The 23402-nt window shown below is 36.5% G+C and overlaps 1 protein-coding gene across 33 annotated transcripts in view; it reads left to right on the forward strand.

The window, feature by feature from the left end:
* The window catches only part of Khdrbs2 (KH RNA binding domain containing, signal transduction associated 2), a 570923-nt gene that overhangs the window by 475643 nt on the left and 71878 nt on the right, over positions 1–23402 (forward strand). For all 33 annotated transcript variants that reach the window (XM_087205165.1, XM_021259405.2, XM_087205160.1 and 30 more), the window contains one exon: positions 20223–20305. In XM_087205165.1, the coding sequence (XP_087061291.1) occupies positions 20223–20305 (83 nt within the window). Of the gene's footprint in view, positions 1–20222; positions 20306–23402 lie in introns of those variants that run through there.

Below are 23402 nucleotides of genomic sequence, written 5' to 3' on the forward strand. Positions count from 1 at the left end.
ATGCACAGAGAAAGAATTGTAGAATTTTCAGGATATTGACCTGGATATATGTGTGAAAAAGATATGAGTGTGAGAAAAATGAAATACTGCCTGAAGTGAAGTATCAGAAGTATCAGGGGCTAGGATTCACATGGGCATGGACATCACACTTGTGTCCAAATGTCTTACTGGAAAACACCATTTAATATTAAAGGTAATAGAGCAATATAAAATCATGAAACCTAAACTGAACATTGCCCCAGTCACACCTAATAAATACTAGAAAAGAAAAACATAATAGTTTCCACACAATTAAATAGTAACTCCAAAAAAGAGTATTATGAAAACAAAAATATATCTTACACTCAAGAAAACCTCACATTGTACTACATCCAATCAAAAACACCAAGAATACAAAGAAGTTGGGAAACATGAACACATAATAAAGAGAAGAATCAATTAGCCATAAGTGACCCAGAGTTGATACAGAAGTTAGAACTAATAAACAAGGACACAAAAACACTTTTGGGTATTTTCTAGTCTCTCTAACTATGAGGTAGATTCAGGGAAGATACAAAAATGGCACAAGTACAACTTCTAGAGAAGAAAACTAGAACAAGTACTATGAAAAGTAATCTAAGTGGGGTTAATGATAGTTCAGACATTGCAGAAAAAAAAATTTTTTTAGAACTTCAACACATGACCATAGAAACTGTTCACAAAGAAGCACAGAGACAGAGAAAATATAACAGCACCAGTGAGCTATGGGCAGTGTCAAGAAGACAAGTACAAAGGAGTGGGGGAAAGGAGAGACAGAAAACTATTTGAAAACAAGAGCTGAAATTTCTCAGTACTTAAACCCAAAGATTCAAAAAGCATAATACAACCTAAGCACAGAGACATGAAGAAAACCTTCATAATCAAATCGCCAATACACAGAGAATTTTAAATCTAGCCAGAAACGAGGGTCCACTTATACAAAGTTACAAAGAAATGGGTAACATCTGTCAAAGGTTTCTGGTAAGAAATGGTGCACACCAGAAATAACGAAGCAATTTTTAAAGTACTGAAAGAAAGAGGAAATATCCCATCAGCTTGGCATTTTATAACTTTAAGAACTACTTTCAGAAAGGAAAATGAAATAAATACTTATTCAGACATACACAACCTGAAGTAATTCATCAGTAACAGACTCCTACTATAAGATGTATTTAAAGAAGTTCATTAAGTGGGGAAATGGTCATATCACACGGAAGCCTGATCTACGCAAAGGAATGAAGAGTACTACAGAAAAACTACACAGGCAAACAAACATTTCCATTGCACACTCAGCCCTCCGTTTCCACAGATTCTCCATCTTTGGATTCAACCAACAACCACAGATGGAAAATATTCAGGAAAAGGATTATTGTGTCTGTACTGAATATGTGCAGACATTTTCTTGTCATTATTAACTAAATACCTATTTACATACATTATGTTAGGCATTATAGTTCATCTAAAGATTGTGTAATGTATACAGGAGGATGTACAGTGGATGTGCAAATAATATGCTATTTTATGCAAGCAACTCAGGCATCTAAAATCAGGAGTCTTGGCATCACCTCCCACCACACACACACACACACACACACACACATACACACACACACGCACACACACACTATTGCAAGGAGGTTGTGTTTAAGGTGTTTTGAATCTATGTGATTTTTCCAGTGTTAAGTTTATTACTTTCTAGGCCTGTTTTGTGCTTTCTAGAAATCTATTAAATCTATTAAAGTTTTCTCCTGCATCCTACTATGAAATCACTGAAAATACCTCAGGATAATTTGAAGATTGTAAATAAGGCAACAAAGGAATGTAGGTTGCACATACACACATCCACCTCTTAACTACTTAGCTACTCTTTATCTCTTCTTTCTCTTTACTTTCCATTTGCTTGATTTATCAAAGACCATAATTGTTGAAGTCAGAGTCCAACAGATGTGACTACATGTATTATCTTTATTGTTATGATAGTTGTTATTTTGCTTTTTGAGACAGAGTCTCCCCTAAAAGTCCCAGGCTGACCTTGAATTTGCAGTGATTCTCCTGCATCAGCCTCCTGAGTGCTGAGATTACAGGCATGCACTAATATGCCTGCCTCTACATGCATTCTCCTTAATTGAACCATTACTCAATGAATTTTATTTACATAAAATGCACTAATTTTAAATGTATTCAAAAATACATGTACTTATATCAGTTTACAACAATAAAACTATAGATATGAATACAACAAAAGCCTCTTCAATGTGAGATATCATGCAATGTCCTTTTATTCTGTCTAGTAAAAATACAGCTCTCCATTTCTATGACCTAAAATGTTTTTATTACCTTTTAACCCCTTTATGCTTTGTTTTATACAAAGTAAATATCTCACATTGGAGATTAGTTTTTTACTCAAATGGATCTTATCAATTGGGCATTTAACCAGTTTATGAGTATAATTCACCTCTACCTCTGTCAATATCTTTTATGCTAATTTTAACACTTCCTTGATACTTTTCTTTTGCTACTTTTTTGGTTTTTCACTGGTTTTCAATACCAGAAATTTGGAATGTATATATTCTATTTATGTCTACAACTCAATGACAAATTGACTTAAAAATATATTTTTGCATTTGGTTTCAAAATTATTTTCCCTTAAAACTCTGTAGATGTTGTTTCATTGTCTTCCATCCTTTAGAATTGAAAGAGAAAAATCTGAGGTCAGCTTGCCTTTTTCCCCTTTATAAGTAAGCTGCTGTCTGGATAGTTGCTTTTATTTTTTAATCCCTGAAATTGAAAAACTCATCAGGATATGTCTAGGTGTTTCTTTAAACTGCATTTTAAAGAGCCTTTAAACTTTCTTTAAAGGTGTTTCTTTAAACTGCATTTTTGTGAGCCTTTTTCGTTTGCAGGCCTACTTCATTCTGCAAATCTGGAAGGTTTTCTTCAATTGGTTCCTTAATTATCATTTCAGTTTCATTGCTTTTTCCTCTATTTCAGGTATTCTTATTACACATAGATTGTATCTCCTGGATGGGACCACTATATTCACTATATTTATCTTTTTCTCCCCTTTTTTGTATCTTGGGTTCTTTAGCCTTTTTCTCTGCATTCTGTGAGAATTTCTCTTGTTTTGCATTGACTTCAATAATTTTATTTTGTGACTTTCCCAATTGCATACTTCCTTCAACTCTTTAAATTCTGGGGAATATTTAATTTGCTCTAACATCATCTGCTTAATCATTGACAGCATGTCTCTAATTTCCTCTGTTATCTGAGATTTAACCCTTCCTAACTCATGGGATATTCTGCTAGTGACCTTTTTTATAAAACATTTAACACTTTCTAGCTTTTCTATGGAGACTGGTACTTCCATTTCAAAAGGGGCATTGTCTTGGTTACATAGCTCATTCCTTCCTTCTGAACTGCAGCATTACGAACTTTTCACCAGCACTTCTTTGCAATGAAGTCCAAAAATTAAAAGCAGTCTTCCTAAGCACTGAAGTTGAAGAACCAGCCCATGTGGGTCAGTGGATTAATCCACTGATGACCGCATCACCCCATGACCCAAGTCACCTCCCAGAGTCCCTCTGCACACATGAGACTTCTGAGGAGATTTTAAATCCTAACTATAACATACATGTGCCATTCTATCACCAACCAAAGAAAGTTGATGGGGGGTAAATATGTAAAAATAAAAATGGAGACCCTTATACTTCACTAGTGGAAATGTAAAATGAAGCATTCACTTTGGAAAGTTGTTTGACCTGTGCACAAAATGCTAAACATATGGTAGTCATATGATTTGGCAATTTCATTCATTGATATTATACCCAAGAGAAATGAAAACATGTCCACACAAAAACTTGTACCTGAATACCGGAAGCAGCATTATTCATTTAAACAAAAGGTAGAAACAATCCACATATGCACCACCTGATGAATAGATAATAAAATCCACTATACATATCTATGCAATGGGATATTGTCAGTAAAAGAATGAAATACTCATACATGTTACAAAATGGATGATTCTCAGAAACAATGCTAAATAAAAGAAGCCAGTTACAAAAGATCACATACTATTTGATCTCAATAATAAATACCTTCAGTGGAGAAATTTATAGAGACACAAAGTAGATTAGTTGTTACCTAAGCCAATTGTGGGATTGTAGTGGGAATGGGGGTAGTGAATGGAAAGAAATTTCTAATGGGTACAAGCTTTGGTCAAGAATGGTAAAAATACTCAAAAATTAGATTATGGTGGTAGTTGCATGACTGCCAGTATGCTTAAAACTTCAATTGTACACTTTATAGTTTGGTTTTTTGGGGGGTTTTTGGTACCAGGGATCAAACTCAGGAACTCCTGTTTGTGAGGCAGGTGGCAGAACCACTGAGCTAAATCCCCAGCCCCAAATTGTACACTTTAAACATGTGAACTTTATGATGTTAAATCATATTTCATAAAATTTGTTTAAAAGAAGTTGGAGTGACTATATCAACATCAAACTAACTTTCAGAACAAAATATATTAATGGGTAAATAAAATATTTTTGTTATAGTAGAGCCAATTAACCATAATATACCATCACAAAACAGAGCAATCAAAAATATTTAAACTTGTAATGAGAAATCTTCAAGTTTTTCAACCAAAAACTGATAGAATTGCAATGAAAACTGGCTAAATCAACAATTACAGTGAGAGTTCAGAACTCATCAAAGAATAGAAGGTTTGAATAATACTACCAACTCAGCCTAATTGACTTTTAGAGAATGTCACCCAGTAGTAGCCAAACCATTCTTTTCAAGTGCACATGGAGCATATTAATGCATAAACCAACTCACACCATAGAATATTATCCAACAATAAAAAGAACAAACATTGGTGAAAGCTAAAACGGATGCAGCTGAGTGATACATACTGAATGAAAGGAAGTAAGTGAAAATGAGTGTATACTATCCTTTTCCATTTATAAGAAACTCCAGAAACTACAAACTAAGGTCTGGGCATGAAGTCTGGGGTGGAGAGGGAAGAGGGAGGAATTAAAAAGTGGATGGCAGGGGAAAGTCTTAGGGCATGTGGATATGTCTACCTTAATTGTGGTAATACTTTCATTAGGGGATACCTATGTCAAGATACTTATGCATACCTATGTCAACTTGAGTACATGAAAAATGTTCCTCTTACTGTGAGTTAAGCTATTATTTTTAGACTCTGACATCTCAGCAAAGTCCAGAGCTGTCTATTTTCTTGATCAGCATTTCCAGATGTGACTTACTCGCCCGTGACTGGTGTCCAATGCAAGTCATATATCAACTCTGAGACACAGAAGGGTCATGATGAACTTCACAAATGCTCCAGTGCTTCATAAATATTTAATGAATGAAAATTAGTCTAATTAAATTAGTACATCTATAAATCTGTTATTCTTGTCAAAACTATGTCTCTGGTTTAGAAAATGGCTCATTGCATACACTTCTGCTGTAAAAGTCACTGTTGCATGCTAGTTGATGATGAGGTTGATGCGGTAACGACTGTGATCACATTCATCCATCAGTCTCCCCACCATCTCCCTAAGGCAGCATGCTAACCGGGACGATGATGCTTAAGCAACTAAAGGTCTCAGAGCAAGTGCCATTTCCAAACCATAGCATGGTGGCCTCGAGCTCCTCATACTGACCCAGAAAGTCTTTATTGGGTGCACACTACATTCAAATAATTGAGTACTATGATAGGAGTGTGATCAGAATATACAGTGAATGTTTAAAATTTTTTTTAAATGTATATGGTAAATGATATATTGACCTTAACTCCCCCTGTAATACATCTCTCACATTAAACACACTTTCTGAAGCAATTCTGGAAGTACTCCTTCCTCAGGGTCATTATGAGGGGTGATCAAAAATGCAGTGAATGCTGCCGCTGAGTGCCATCCAACAGAAAGGCAGCCTTATAAAAGCGTTACAGTATCTTCCTGCACCTTATTCCCTGGATCTGGCACCATGAGATTTATGACTCTTCCCCAAAGTCAAAATAACCATGAAAAATAAGTTTTAAAAAAATCTAATGGAATATACATTTAAATATAATGTAATTGCATAGCACACCTTTTTGTACATTAGTTATAATTCTATTAGATGTTCGAGTTTAAAGAAAGCAAACATATTTGCGCGATTTCACAACAAACAGCTAGGGTTTAGAATCAGATGAAGCTAGGTAGATTCCTGCATCTGCTATTTATGAATCTGTAAGACCTTGAACAAGTTATCTAAACTCCGTCAGGCGTATTCTTCTTACCTGTAAAATGGGGACTCTTATCTTGCAGAAGAACCCAAGTATCATCCAGATTTTGATGGGACTCTGATCCACAGCCATCTGCCTAGCACTGGCCTCACTAGACCTTCAGGCCTGCGACAGGAGGGGTTTCCCATCCACCTCCCCCCGGGCTGCGTGGGACCAACCTCCTGCGGGGGCAGAACCCTGGCCCAAAACCCACCCCGAGACAGGGCCTTTGGAGAGATAATTAACTTGTAATGGCGTCCTTGGGATAGGATCCCAAATCACTATGAACGGTGTCCTAAGAAGGGAGATTCGGAGACAGAGACCTGCGCACTCAGAGGAAGGACTAAGTGAAGTCAGCACTCGGGCCACACCTGCCACTGCCTTCAGCTGGAGCGCTAGTGCTGACCTGTGAGAACCTCAGTGTCCGTCAGTGAACCTGGCTGTCTGTCTGCCTCATCGTGGCAGCTCCAGCAAACGAATATGCTCCCTAACTTTCTGTCCATCAGTGTGCTGATTTAAAACTGAAATAGCAGCTCTTTCCTACTTGGGCAGCTGACATGTAGCACCAGTTAGCATTGCCATACTACATTCATTTAGCGAACAATGGGTGTGTGTGTGAGAATGAATTGCATCATGGCGAGTTCAGCCTTGTATCATGTAGTTGACGCCCTTTTCCCCTCCTCCAGAGCATCTTCCTTCCCTGGGTCACGTTGGATCTGTGCTCCTATAATCAGGCGTACCCTTCCATGTATGAAACCCTGAGTAGCTGTTTCATGCCCGGTTCTCACCATTTCTGTCCTGAATGCTCCCCTCTGCCCATCACCTCCCTGCCCCTACCCAATCTCAGATGATCACCCCTCACAGGTTGTCTCTTGTGTTGGAATCACACATAGAGGTCCCTCTTAGATATACCAGCTCCAAAACTGAGAATAAACTTTGAAAAACTACAATGGAAAATGCAAGGTACTTCAAAAACTTCAGAAACTAAGTCACTGGTAGCTTATTCTTATTTTAGAAAGCATACAAATGTTATTCTCGGCTGTGAAGTGGGGTATAATAGAAGTCGGAGCTTCCTATGGAACAATCTATTTAATGTAAATGGAACAATCTATTTAGAGTATTTATCACAACCTCAGAATGTGTCCCTCAGGATTCTTTCACTATACTAAAACTACACTTTCGGATTTTGGGTGTCATGTGGTAATGATAGCAATAGCATAGTAATTGTTGTCACTGTTTACTTGCTCTTGATAGAAGCATATTACAACACTGTTTGCACGCAGGCTACTTAAGATAAAAATCTGAACATGAGGATTCAGCTTTGGAGTGAGTTAAAGCATTTGTCAAACTTGACTCCTTGTGATGATTTATAGCTTCTTTGTTCCTCTCTTTCTTTTGGTCACAAATGAGAAGAAGAAAGGCAGTCACTGGTAAGCAGACACACTGGAGAGATGAAAAGGATATCAGAGCACAGAGCTGGAAGATGGATTTTCCAGGAAACATGTGGCTGCTTCCCTAAAAGTGAGCCGGTGGGGGGTGGGGACTGAGTCAGCAGAGCATTTGCAAGTCATATGCCCATAAGGACAGTGCTGGTGCACAGGAGTTGCAAAGGTGGTGAGAGAGGAACCAGGTCAGAATCGCACAGGGTCTGGCCCACTCCGAACTGGATGAGAGCCACGGAGCAGGCAGAGGTGCTGGAACTCCCTGGCTCCCCTCACTCCAGCCTTTGTTTTTCTGTAGTTACCAATCCTTGTGGAAGCCAGTCACCATCATTCTTATTTTACTTTAATTTCCACTTGTCGCCAAATTAAAGAACCTTGTGTTCAGACTTCAGCATATCATAGACTCTTAAGCAAATTACCGTTTGGGCTAGGATTTAGCTCAGTGCTGCTGCGCCTGCCTCACAAGCACAAGGTCCTGAGTTTGATCCCCAGTACCAAAAAAAATTATTACCTTTTTCTCTTGCTGCTCCCTTCAGGCCCTCTTTTAGTCTTTCTTTCTTTAAAATACTCCTTATGGCAAGAGTGTTTTACTATTTATGCTGCTGTTCCTTAAAAATGGACAGTCTCATACATAAAATGAATCTTGTGCTTTCCACCCTTTTCCATGCAGAAAACTTATATAACCTTAAAAATAACTTCTCCTCATCAACTATGTAAGTATTGAAAGCCTCCTTAAGCAAATAGAGGTCCTTCTAACAGTGTGTGAAGAATATAACAGAACTGAAAACACAAGATCCTGCCTTACAATAGAAGTCTTAACCTCATTAAAGATTTGTATATATGGTTCTATTGTTTTTTATTTGTTATTGATTCTTTACGATTATTACAATAAATGCAGAGTGAAGAAATGTTAGATATGTGTATATTGAAATCTCAGAACTGATAAAGATCATTATCACATCATTAATGTTCTCTTGATTTTATTTTTGAATACTCCTAAGGAAGTATCATACAGAATATGTCATTTAAGTTCCCAGCCATCATATTCATTGAAAAGCCAAATCATTCCAAAGCACAAAATGTCTACAAAGGACAGGAAGAGGTGAAGGGTGAATGGATGGCAGATTTCACAAAAAGAACATTTTTCCATCAAAATGACATTTATAAAATCTGTCTTGCATTTTTCTCCTTCTATGGTTCAGTTTGAACTGAAGAAGAAAACACACCTTTAAAAACCCTCCTGTCTGTTGACCATCGTCACCTGCATCTGTTTGGCTGTGCCTCCGTATCCATGGTATCCTGTAGCCCCAAGCAGCTGCTTAAATTTAAAATTAAGTAAGTTAACATTAGAAAATTAAAAATTCAGTTCCTGGCCACACTGACCCTATTTTAATCATCAGCCACACGTGACTAGTAACATAGACAGTGTCCAGTCACACAAAGACCTAAGAGGCAGCACTGGACTGCATATGTGCAGTGCAACTACATCTCTTTAGTGAGTGGAATGGTAAATGGCAGGTTGGGAAAGAACTGAATTACTATACTGAAAAGGAACAATTTGTAGAATAATGTAGTCACTTAAATTGCTCTTTGATGGAACCGCAGATTTCTATATGGCAAACTGATACTTTTAGTCCAAATAGTTTACATTTATTTGGTAGTTACAACAGAATATGTAAAAGTGTTTAACAAAGCAGAATGCAGCCCAGCAATATATCTGAAACACTTCTCAGTGGAATTATTTATTCAATCTCATGTGGAACTGAAGCGAGAGTTGGTTAGGTTGTGAGACTGTGGCCACTGTCTGCTCACAGCCTGCTCAGACTGCTGGCTTCTGGGCAACCCTGGATCCCCAGCTCCAAGGAGGCCCTAAGCTATCTTTTTACAAAAGAAAATAAAGGTATTTTTTTAAAGACCCTGGCTAGAATAAAAAAGAATAGCTTAAAAACAGAATATTAAAAATCAGAACTAGGGCCAGCGATTTACCTCAGTGGTTCTGCTGCCTGCCTTGCAAGCCCAAGGACCTGAGTTTGATCCCCAGTACCAAAAAAAGAAAAATCAGAACTAAAGCTGATTTACCAATGAGGTCCCTATTTGTTCAAATGAGAGAAAATACTCTTAATATTTAAAAGATTAGTTAACTTGAGCCTTTACATTCTTTCTTTGAATGAGCACTGCTAAAATAGAAAATAGCATTCCGAGAAAATAAAATTGATAATTTTGTCATGACTAAGAACAGGATCAAGTTTTAGAAAACAATTCTTGCTTTTCACATATATAAGTGCCAAAGGGTTAAAGATGAATACAAGGGCATTTTCATATCTTAACATATTTCTAATCATAAGAATCCAAAAATACTAGAAATGCCTTCCTCTTGGAATAATAAAGGAATCTTTGTTGCTTTTGGTTTCATGTTATGGAAAAATAACTGCCATAAAAATGAAGATTATATAAGTGGTTTAGTTATTTCATTTTCATATACATAATTTATTAGAAAGTGATCACTGTGTGAAAAAAATATTAAAAATTGTCTTATTTACTAACATAAGTGATAGGTTCTTAAATTGCTTTCTAATTGAAAAAATGTTACTAAAGATCAGAACTGAAATATTTGGGAGGTAAAAACTGAAAAATATTAAATAGATACATCATGCTTTCATGCTTTTGTTTTACAAGATATAAAATCCCTTTTTAACTTCCAACATAATAGGACCAAGAAGTTTGCAGAAGTCATTAGGTGGTGTCAAGTTTTTAAATTTGTTTCCTAATTCATTCTCTGCCATTCCCAGGTCGAAGGAGATCCTTGAATCAGATCAGCTCTGATGATGACAACATCATTTTAGGCTCTGGTTTCTTGTGCCCTACAATAGCAATATACAATGCACAGCAACAAGAAGAAGTCACTGTAGTGTAGGTAAATGGAACAGAAAGACCTTTAAAAAACTCTCTTCCTGTGTCACCAGCTTGATGGACTCCTATGATTACAAATATATTAAGACATGCAAGTGCCCTTGTGCTCACCAGTAATCGTTTGGTACTTAATGTGAGAAGCATGCATTATCATCTAAAACTTGATCCTGTCCTCAGTTAGGACAGCACTGCCAGCCTTATCTATCTTCTTGACTGGAGTGAGTGAGGAGGCCTAGAGACCCAGCTGCTTCAAGCCTTTGCTGTGGACTCTATTCCGAAGCCATAGCATGGGTACACTGTGACATCCATTAAGCATTAGCACATTTAAAATGAATCCATTAGCATCTGAGCATTACCTTACTCTAAACTTTTACTTTCATTAGTCATAGTTCTGCTCATTAACTGGATTGAACATATTGCTGTCTAATTTCTGAAGTGTTGAACAGCATTTATAAACATAGGGGTAGGGGAACCCTACTGGTAACTGGATCTTTTCAAAAAATATGAAATTAACAGCCACTCATAACAGACTAGGGAAAAATAACTGAACTATCCCAGGAGTTCTAACTTTAATTATAGCCCAGACACATTCTCCAGTTACCCAGGCTTCCTATGTTACCGCCAAGCACCAAATTTTATTATTTGTACTAGTCTATAGTTTATGACATTCTTTTGTTTATTATGTAGTTTTCTTTTCAAAAAAATTAATACAACTGCTCATGAATAAGAATCACCTACGTGGAGCCCTAAGTCAGACTGCATATTTTGGATTACCAGAAATAGATGAGCTTTGAAACCTGTAAAATGTTGGATATTAATTTCCATTCTTTCTAATAAAGCGAAACAGATTTGAAATTATTATGGTAAAAAATGCTAATATTCTTCAGGAACTGAAGAGTCTTATACAAATATACATCTATGTTTGGAGATCATATATTACAATTGATAATGCTTATTACTAATTATGCAAAAGAGTTACAGACTGCCAGTCTCCTTGGGTAAAATATTACTGAAATGCAGGAGACAAAGGGAATGCAGAATAATTGAATATTGCAAAGAATAAAATGAAAGGTGCATATTATCATCTGATCACCTAATGTTCAAATTAAATTAAAGAAGAAACAATGTAACAATCTGCCCCCCCCCTCCAAGTACTGTAAATCGGTGTGGAAGGACTCCTAGATATCCTGGGTTTGTTCACCCTGCCACGCAGCTGGAGTTTTCCTGAAGTTTCTAGCTAGCTATGCCAAAAACACAAGGCCATGGCTACTCTTAACTTGTACTATTTCTCAGGATTACGCTTACAACTAGCAATTTTGAGGCTCGAAGTAACATCTCCCCAAATGAAGGGCAGATGTGCTTTTACTTACTATAGAGTTCCCTGAGTTCATAGTTCTTCCCCTGGAAAGCAGCCTGCAGAACATTCAGACATCCAACTCAGCCCCACCTGTAGTCCCCCTCAGGGGCGTGAGGTACATGGAGCCCACACAAGCCAGTGTACACCAGTAGTTGTGACTTTACTGAGAGTGACCAAGTCCCTAGCTTCTGACCTGGAGTCTCGTGTGTTCTGCTGCCGTCTTTGAAAAGCAGCAGGGTAGCCTGACTTGTAAGTTAACAAAGCCTAGACATTTCAGAGTTATGACATTTTATATTCTCTCAAAATTACATACCCTCTTAATGATAAAACATTCCTTTTTACCATAAATTGACAACCTAAAACCCTATAAATTATGGGATAAAAAGTGATGTTGTGATTTATGAACAATATGGAATAATTAGTTACCATATCTTCTACCTCTAATACTTAACAATTTGTGTGGTGAGAACATTTGAAATTCACTCTCAGAAATTTTGAAATGTACAGTACTCTGTCATTAACTGTATACACGATGCTGTATGACAGATTAAAAACAGCCACATTCCCCCTAGTTGAGGTTTGTTCCCATCTGACCATCAGCTCCTGATTCTCCCCATCTCCTGGTCTCAGTAACCACTTCAAGTTCAATGATTTATATTTCCAATGGAAGGGAGAACATGGTGGTTGTTCCTGACTTGTTTCACTTGGCATAATCTCCTCCATATGTACCCATGTTGTCACAAATGACAAATTTCCTTTTTTTTTTCATTAAGTTTACTGGTATATTTAAAGTGTACAATACAGTTACATTTATCACTGGGAACTTGTACGTTTACATGATGTATCTTGGTTCTTATTTTTTCCCCATTCCCCTGCCCTCCCTTCACCCCCTCCACCTTTCCCTATTTACAAAGACTTTGTTTCCATTTTTTCCTCTTCTTATATTTTTTCTTTTCCCTTCTTTCCTTTCCCCTACCCCTCCCACTCCCCCTGCTCCTTTAGACCTTTACTTCCTATTTCAATTATCAATTATACATTTCAATCCTTATTTACGCTTTCAGTTTTTCATACCAGAGAAACTATTCGGTATTTACACATTTATCCTATTTATTTCCCTTAAGAGTATGGCCTCAATGTGTCCTTTTTTAAGACTGATTGATATTCCATTGTATGTATACCACATTTACAAAATTATTAACCTAAAATGTTATTTTCCCAATAATGTTTAACAGCAAAAACCTTAAACGATGTTATTGTTGTTGTTATAAACTTACATACATATATTATTTCAAAACAGCCATGAGGTTATATTTTGTCATTAATGATATTAGGCCTTTTAGTGAAGTAGAGGTTAAACATTTAACATTGCTATAGAATGCAGTTTGACTTCTAGCAAGGGCATTTGCTAGAGGCTATGACTTCATGACATTGTTTTGTTTTGTTTTGTTTTGTTTTTGCATTAGTAGGGATTGAACCTAGGACTTTCACACTGAGCTACACCACCAGCCTTCTTTTTTTCTAAATTTTAAGATGGAAATTTGCCAAGTTCCTCAAGCTGGGCTTGAACTTGCAATGCTCCTGCCTCAGCTTCCCAGAGTGCTGGGATTTCAGGTGTGCCCCTTTCTCAAAAAGGTAGATTTCTGAGATGTTCAGTTTCCAGCCATCATATGGCCTGTGCATGCATATAGGGGAACCATTTAGTTACTACAATCTACAAAGAGACAATAGTGTCGCAGAATGTCTTCTTGATATTCCATAAGGATTTGTTCATTATTTCTACAGAAAACTGAAAATGTAAGTGTCATCTCTTAAGCAGAGCTGAGCTGTTAGGTGCAGTGATGCCTCACTAATAGTGATAGCCCTTTACTTTCGGGGAGTTTTCACCATATAATGTCTCACACAGAGTGCTGACCTCCTGCAGCAGTAACAAAAGCGACACGCTGGGCAGTGCCCATCCGGTACCTGCCCAACCCTAAAAGGCAGGCATCCTTTCAGTGGGAAAAGCTATGGAAGACAATGTTATGGACCTTTTCTATTTTATAAGAAACTCAGCTATACAAGGTTAAGAATAGAATGTGTGATAAAAGCACAGGGAGATATTCTTATAAAAGTTTTTTTAAAAAACATGATAAAATATAAATCAAACACTGTAAAGAAAATACTTGTCCTAAGCAATGATGACTTACAAGTTAAGGAAATACTGACTTTTACAATATTAGCATTTCACGCTGACGTTATTTTTTAATAATACTTTGTAATATACTTTACAAATTGAACTAGAGATCATATGTGCAGTGGATATTCTTTGCATTTTATTGTTTAAATCATTAAGATTAGCAAGGAACTTGTTTATAAGAACTAACCACACTTCATAAAGAATGTTAAATGTCAAACTGCTATCTGACCTGTTAATTGCATCCATAATATTAAATGACAGCATTTGCAAACTACTTCCATGCCTTGCCTTCAGGATTCAGTGACAAATTTATGATCCTTGCCTACATAATTCACTCTAGAATGTTTGGTGTTTTTTATTATTATTGCTTGCTTGGCTTTACTTCCTTTTCCTCTTGATTGTTTTAGAAATTTCACATTATTTCATTTATCTATATATTTTATTTTCTTTAAATACTCACTGACCTTTTACAGAAAATAAAACCCAAACTGTGGGTAATGACAAAATGCCAAATCTGTCACCAAGGCCTGTTAAATTTTAAAGTCTTCAGAGAAGACAGTGTATAACAGAGGCAGGATGACCTTTCACACCATTTAAACCTCCACGTGATTTTCTTCTGGAAGCCACAGAAACTTCCTCTAAACATCTTCACTTCTCTTTACCTGAGAAGAAAAATATGTCAATTTTATAGCTGCTAATATTAGTGATAGATTGATAGTCAGCAAATTGCCAACATTTGACCAATTTGACCTACAAAAATGGCAGTTCCTTCAGGTCCAATTGAACTTTCAAAACAGATATATTCAAATTCATTCACCAATTGAAAGAGACTTCCAAACTGTCAGTGACTTAATACAGTATTTTGGAAATATTTGTTTTCCAAAATGTGTAATGAAAGAGATTTCTAAACTATTTTGTGTGTGGGTTTATTTTTCTTGTTTTAAATGTATTTTTTACTTAACATAAAAATTCCACATATTTGTGGGGAACTGTGAGGTATTTTGTTATGTGTATATCCTTTGTAATATTCAAATCTGTGTAAATATATCTATGTCCTCAAGGGTTTATCACTTCTTTGTGATAAAAGTATTCAAAACTCTTTCTTCCAGCTTTAAGAAATAGTCTATTATCATTACCTGCAGTCACCCCTGTGTGTGGCACCCCAGAAGTTATTTTCCTGTCTGTTACGCAGTATTCATGGACCTCCCTTCCCTCCTCCTTCTTCTGACACAGAAATCTTCAAACCCTTTGCTTCTGTGAATTAGTACTGATCTGGAAAAATCTGTCTCTGGAGGCTTTCAGGATACTGGCTCTGTTACCCTTCTTGTCAGACTTTTAGATTTTGTGTCTGTGGCTTGTACTACACACAAGAATACAGCCAGAATTTGTTACTGGTCAGTGTTGAACAAACAAGGACATTTGTGTGAATATTATACAAAGCCTTTCAAGAGAGAATATATTTTGATAAACTTAAGATTGATGTTTTTGTAGGATAAGCCTTACTATATATGGTATGATTATATTTATTGCACTTGATGTTTGAGCTTTTTTTCCTAAAGGGAAAGTGGAGCTTTTAACACTATCTTCATGCAGAGCATGGTATAGATTAAGCTTCTTTTCTCAGTAGAAGCTGTGCACAGTGATAATTACTTCAACTGTAACCTACATATTGCTGACTACCAGAACTAGTATCTCGAGTTTAGCTATCAGTGTTTCAAGTTCTGCATACCTAATTGTCTAAAACAACTCTAAGCGGTATCAAGGTTTTCTCCTTCTACTCTCATTGGCTGCCAGGATAAGCCTCAATCCTCTCTGTAAGAAAATACCATCAGCCAAAGCCTTCACACATTTCTGTGCAGAATGTGGAGAGTTTGATGAAAAATTACAAAGTATATTATTAATAACATTAAATCAACAAAACCAAGAAGAAAAAGTAAAGCCACAGAATTTAGTGTTATTCTTCAGGCACTTCACAGTAACTATAAATAGCAGGTTCCAGAAAATAGCCCATAAATAATGGAGTTTATTCCCAAAACACCTAGGATGTTTTAGCCAAATAAATATTACAAAATGTAGATCTTTTGCCATTGTACTGCATGAGGCCTTTCAGTTGAACCCTTTCCTCCTGGGTACACAGCAACTCCTACAGCATTCTAGGAAGCACTGTAGACTGGGCCCTGGGATTGCATTAGCTTGACTTCTTCCTGTTTCTTAGTTCATGGATCACACTGTGAGTCATGACACTCTTCATTCATACTTGTTGTACCTTGAACAGCAGTGTTCTTGTCTCACCTTTTCTACCTGGAAAGCATTGAGTTATCTTCAAATACCTGTCTCAAGCAAAAGCTCCCCTGGAGATTCTGCATGAAGTTCTCAGGTGTAGGCCTTCTTCTGTGTGCTCCCATGCACACTCTACTGGGTACTTTCCATTGCTGTCTCATTGTGTGTACATTGCTGATCCCCTTGCAGCCAAGAGCCATGCTGTGCTGGAGCTGGCACTGCCCCCCAGGACCTGGGGACATTTCAGAATGTTCTGGCCTAGGTACCTGTGCAGTACAGGTAGCATAGCAGATGCTAACAGCCTGGGTTGTACTCTTTGTTTCATTATTTCATATTTCAATATTCATATATTTCAATATTTCATATTCATTATTTCAACTTTAGAAAGCTATGGGGAAAATGTTATTCATGAAGATCTAATTTAAAAAGTGTGTTTTGTGTATAAACTGTGAATAGGGCACATTGCTGAGGAAATATTCTTCCAAGTTATGACAACTATTTCCTAATTCAAAATAAAAGTTCCCCATATCACTAACAAAGTAAAGTTCTGACATGTATTTGAAATTTCTCTTTCATTTTACTTGTCAACATGAACGAACATGTCAAGTCACATTCATTTCAAGCCATAAGTGTTCCTCAGTAACATCTTCTCTACCGAATTAGACAGTGGTCATGTATCCATGTGTGTTATGCCTTACTGTTATGTTGCATGTTATTGTAAAAAACTTACAGTGAATTTTGCAAGAATCAACAAGTCATACAGAAGCTATATGTGGGTAGAATTTATAATAAATTCTATATTTTATTCATAAATTATATGCTTTGTGATGTATTTATAATTTATTTAGAGCAGTAATTCTTAAGTATTTCCTGAAACAGCACTGGGTAAGAACATCACAAAGAGCGAACTGATGTCTTAATCTTCTTTCATATATAAAGCCTACATAGTAGGTAATTTTGTGGTTAATAATAAGTCTGATGAATTACTGTTATTTTAAACTTATGTACAAAGCCAATATTATACAGTTTTTTCCTTCTGGTTTTATTCTGTACTACAATCCCTTCATTTTGACAACTGAAGTTAGCATAGGAATTATAGTCCAAGAATGAGTACATCAAAAAAACCTCCTTAACATGAAAAACTAAGCATATTAAAGAAGAGAAATATATTTTCCAAAATAGAGTTGAAAAAAACCGGCTTTGTACAACTGTGTGTTTGTAGTAATGTATATCTGTCCTGTGTGCTGCTTTGTGCAATACTCAGATTTATAAAGTAATCTATAATTTATAGGAAATTACAAGGAACTTTTTCTTTCATTATTGCCCAGGCCTTCAATTTAGGTCTTTATTGTATATTAAGTGAATTGTGGAGGACTCAGCAAAGATTCAGAAAATAGCCAAAGGGAACTTTTAAAATTTAGTTTCAAGAACATAAACTAAAAAATTAATAATTATGCAAATATAAAGATATCCTAGAGATAAGAGGTATTGTCTATGACCATGTTCCAGAAAAGAACAAATCATAAGTCCTTGGATATTTTTATTTGTGGTAGATACCAAATCATCTGTCTACAGTCAGAAAAAAAGATAAAGGCATCAAATGATTAAGGAGGTTTTGCTTTTACTAAGACATCTGATGCACTCTTTATATGCTAGGGAGCTCTACACTGAGACCCCTGACAACTGAAAGCCGTTCACAACAGATAATTTCATCATCAAAATAATATGGAATGAAGCAGAGCAAATTCACACGTGCTTATCTCTCACTAGAAGCCAGAGCTCATGAGTTCTAAATAAGAAGGGGAGTGAAGCTACTGCATAATCTTGGGGAGACCAAGAACTTGAGAGGAGGTGTGCACCCAGAGGTGCCTGCGGCAGGAATCATCAGGCCCTGGTGCTGGCCCAGTGGATCCCAACACAGAGCACAGTTGCTCTTGGAAATTCCAGCTGGGTTGTCACCGTTTGCATCCAGAGGCCAGATGAGTGAACCCTCAGGCTGAGGATAGGGTGTGTAAACCCTAGCTCACACTGTGAGAATCCTCTACACACTCTACTAGTTAATGCCTGTGTGTGCATGTGTAGGTAACTGAAGTTAAATTTTTCACAGAACGATTAGAAGATGGATTTATAGAATTTTTCATTAAATAAATTAAAAATAAAAGGGATCACATAGGACAAAAAAGATAAACTTAACTAACCAATCCAGAAGACCCAATCTCTTAGTAAGAGAACTTGAAAGGGAAAGGAAAACTGGAGAGACATTTCTCATACCTAAAGATAGAAGCCTCTAGTTGAAAAGAACTTCTTGAAAAAAAAAAAAGAAGAAAAGAACTTCCTGAAAAAAAACAAAGAAAAGAACTTCTTGAAAAAAAAAAAAAGAAAAGAACTTCTTGAGTATCCAGCAAAGTGAATGAAAAAAGGCTTGGTCATGGCATTGTGAAAGACAGAACACTGTACACAATGGAGTATCGTTCAGCTATAGAGAAGAGTGAAATCCCGCGTGTACAGCTAAACCAATGGAATGGGAGGGCATTATGTTCAATGAAATAAACCAGACACAGAGAGACTGGTGTCCATGTTCTCGGTCACATATAGAAGCATTAAAAAGTCCACAGAGTGGAGAGCAGGAGGTAACTATTGGGGAAGATGAAGGTATGAGAACAGAGGATGAAGGCAGGCTTGGATTCAATCAACGCCTGCTGTCTGCATGCATGGAAATAGCACACTGAAATTCACTGATTTGTAATTAGTGCTTGTTAATCAAAAATAAAATGTACAAATAGTAAAACCACAAAAATTATGAGTATTCAGAAAATGAAAAAAGAAGAAACAAAACAAATCTAGGTTACATACAAGCAACAAGCAATGGTTAAAAAAAAACATTGGGTCAAAGCTCACAATTTTCTCATTGAAAATAATCTTTCATCTTAAGGGTTTTTTAAGAAAAAAATTTATATAACATAACATACATATACAACATATATATATATATATGTATATACACATATGTGTGTGTGTGTCAAGAGTTGGTGAATCTAGGTGAAGGATAGATGAGTTTTCATTATATTATTATTCAAAAATTTCTGTACAATTGAAAATTTCCACCCCCCCCAAAAAAAAACTCTGCAGTGAGAGGGAACGTAAAGCTAAACACGAGTAAACGAGAGAAAAATCAAGATATTTCTTTCCAAAATTCCTTTTAGTAGAGGTTACTGAAAGAAATGTTTCAGCAAGAATTGAGATTGGAGAAAAGGTGGAATGTGGTAAAAGATCACAATGTCTAAGCAGTCTTAGGAAATCCATCTGCCTTTGGCCTAGGAGTCCACGCTCCAGGCCAGCAGGCAGTGGTGTGGATTTGGGGGCAGTGTCCACGTGATTCAGAAGCTAACGATGCATCATTAGATGGCTTTGAGTATTTAGAAATACTTCATACGAACATTGGTGAAATCAAAACAACTAATTCTAAAATGAGTAGAAAGCCAAGCAAATTAAAAATTAATGATCAATTATCTTTAGGAGAACTTAAATATAAATGAAAATAAAAGAATTGTATTATGTAATAATTTTGATAGAATTGCATTACATAATAATTTTGATAATAACAATGATGTATTATCACCTAATAATAATGACATTAACTATATTTAACAAAAATACAATGAATGTGTATCAGGAGGGTAGGCATGTGAGGATTTGGGGAGCCTCATCACCCGGGCAGAGCAGAGCTATCGACCCGTGCTGACGCTGTCTCTGTTTCCACTGCAGGGCTACGACGAGGGCCACGGAGGACACTATGAGGAGCAGAGCTATGAGGCCTACGACAGCAGCTATGCCACACAGGCGCAGAGGTGAGTCTTGGCTGGGCACTGGGGCTGCCGCTTCCGGAATCTGACTGCGAAGTCTTCGAGCGGTTGGGTTTTCTCTGTTGTCTTTTTGAATTGTGAACTTGCTTACTAGAGCAAAATATAATAATCCTGCAAGTGCGAACAGTAACATGATACCGACATGGTTTTGACTGTTTGATCATCCTAACTCATCAATAAACAGGTCTTGTTCCGCGTTCACCAATGAATCAAATTGGTATCAAACAAATCCAATTTTATAAATTCAATAACCTAAGTCCTTTTTTTTGCCTTTTTATCTTTTTAAAGTAAATTTTATTGATATACTTTTTTTTAATTCATTCAGTTTATCGGTGCACTTTAGGTATACAATATGCTGACGTTCATCATTGGGAACTTGTACCTTTACATAATATATCTTGATTCTTATTCTTTTCCTCATTCCCTTGCCCTCCCTTCAACCCCTCCACCCTTCCCTATTTACAGACACTTTGTTTCCATTTTTTCCTTTTCTCATATTTATTCCTTTCCCTTCTTTCCTTTCCCCTATCCCTCCCACTTCCCCGTCCCCTTGGACCTTTTCTTCCTATTTCACATTATCTATTATACATTTTGATTTTTATTTACACTTTCAGTTTCTCACACCAGAGAAACTATCTGGTATTTACACATCTGTGTCCTATTTATTTCACTTCATATACATAATGATCACATTCATCATGGGGAATTTGTACCTGTGATAATATGCTTGATTCTTCTCATAGAAAATAGAGATGACCTATGTAAAAGTAAAGTGATTCTCTACTTTGTGTGATAGACAGATGTTTGTAGAACTGATCGTTCAAAATCATTATGGCATTAATCATTCAGGGACCAACTTTACTAGCACCCAAGAGAGACCTGAGTAATAAGCCTTCTTTATGGGTTGTCATAAAATTTGGGTGAGGAGGGTGGCAAAGAAAGACAACTTTAAGGTCATTCTGACTGAAAAGAATGCTGTGTGTATGCCATTTGATTTCACGTGGCCTGAAGGAGGGTACAGCGACAGTGACGAAGGGATTCCACTTAAAGAAAATACCGTGAGTGATTAAGGAAGAGATGAGTGTGAACAGATACCCTAGCACAAAGTGTGACTTAGTGCAGCACTGTGGAAATTATCCTCTTCAACAGTGAGTGACTGTTTAATTTGTAGTGGGTTAACTAGAAAAGCCACCATGAGCCACGAGCTTCTGCTATGAGTACTACCTTAATCATTCCAAAGACCCATTGGAACACAGCAGTTATTTAGAAGACTACAAATGTTGGCATCACGTTAGAGACACTAAGCAGAGCATCTCATGCAAATTGGCTACATATTTAGAACATCTCTAATATTTTCAAATTGGAACATCAGTAACATTTTCAAATTGGTAGTAAATCACTGCGCACTAGTGCATAAAAGTAGTGATGCTAAAGTTCTGTATCACTATGTATAGAAAATATAATAACATACTACAAGCGTAACTAGGATAGGCTAAGATAATTTCCTGATCTACCTCAGTAGAGCTACATTTCAATTAGGGAAGTTTTAAATAGTTTTCTAAAAATGAGGAGTTTTCTGTGTCTTCCTTATGGCGAGATTTAAATAGGTATAACTGACTTTAAGAAATTGGAAGAAGAAAAAAATATATGACTTGGATAATGAAGTGATATTTGAAAAGTGATTGCTAGAATTATTGAATAAATGTGTGTATAAAAGTAATAAAGAATAAGTTTGGGAAGAAAGTGTCATCTTTTTTAATTAAGTGCAATTTTTATGAAGAACAACATTTTCTAGCACTTCTGCTGCTTTCTATTTCCCTTTTCCTATCTATTTAATTTTTTGTGGCTAAATTTTTCCATTTCTCCAGCACATAATCACTAAGTCTTCCAAAAAGTCTTTCCTTATCCCTCTAATTGGGATAAGCTTCAACTCTGAATTCCAGTACCTCCAGATGTCTACTTTTCTATATCTTCTTTTTTCTACCTTACACTGGGATTACTTTTGTGTCCTCATTTGCCTTAAATATCAGGCAATGGGCCTCATTCATACACTGAGTAGATGATTATCGGCTGCATGAAATGTCAAGCCCATTGTTTTCTGTGCTATGGGAACACAAAATAAGTTTCTAATGCCTAAAAGAGAACATAAAATTCAGAATTACCATGCATGTATCATATTTACTAACAAAACTTTATGTGTTTCTCAGGTAATTTAATGTTAAAACAGAAGTGACGAATAAAACCAGGTCATGAAATAGCAAAGATACTAATGTCCTAAATTCTAATAATTATAAATGTCTATTTGGGTCAAAAGCATACTTACATTATTAATACAGTTTCTCAAACACTAGACATTCTAGATGCATGCTTGTTCAGTATGTGGATTAAAAATAAATAAATAAGCCGGGGGGGGGCACATGCCTGTAATCCCAGCACTTAGAAGGTTGAGGCAGGAGGTTTGCCAGGAGTTTGAGTCCAGCCTGGACTACATAGTGAGTTCAAGGCCAGCCTGAACTACATGGCAAGACCTTGTCTCCAAAGAAAGAACTATTATTGCAGAAAACTCTATAAGGAAGAATTTATAATGCAATACAGATTGTAATAAAAATGTGTAAACACTAAAACATTTACTAGGTAACTTATTAAATCTCTACCTTTAAGTTATTTTCCTTGGTCTAACTATGTCTGCAGAACTGATGTCTAAGATCATCAGTTCAATTAGGAGATAAAGACCTGGGAATGGTGGCTCAGGCCTGTAGCCCAGCACTCTGGAGACTAAGGCAGGATCCTAAATTCAAACTCAGCCTGGGCAACTTAGAAACTTAGACCCTCTAAATAAATAAATGAAGCAATGGCTGGGAATGTAGCTCGTGGGAAGGCCCTGTGTTTAATTCCCAGTGCTGCAAAGAAAAAGAAAGGAAGGAAGAAAAATGGAAACAAAATCAAGCCCTCCCCACCTCCTCTCTTTTTTGGATAGGTCTCCACATTGCCTGGGCTAACCTCAAAGTTATAATCCTCCTGCCTCAGCCTCCCAAATAATGAGACTACAGGAATGTACCACCAATCCTTACTAAATAAGCGC

The sequence above is a fragment of the Heterocephalus glaber genome, unplaced genomic scaffold, assembly GCF_053883595.1.
Source record: "Heterocephalus glaber isolate CG9 unplaced genomic scaffold, H.glaber_assembly_v1.0 deba00000594, whole genome shotgun sequence".
Classification (NCBI taxonomy): Eukaryota; Metazoa; Chordata; class Mammalia; order Rodentia; family Bathyergidae; genus Heterocephalus; species Heterocephalus glaber.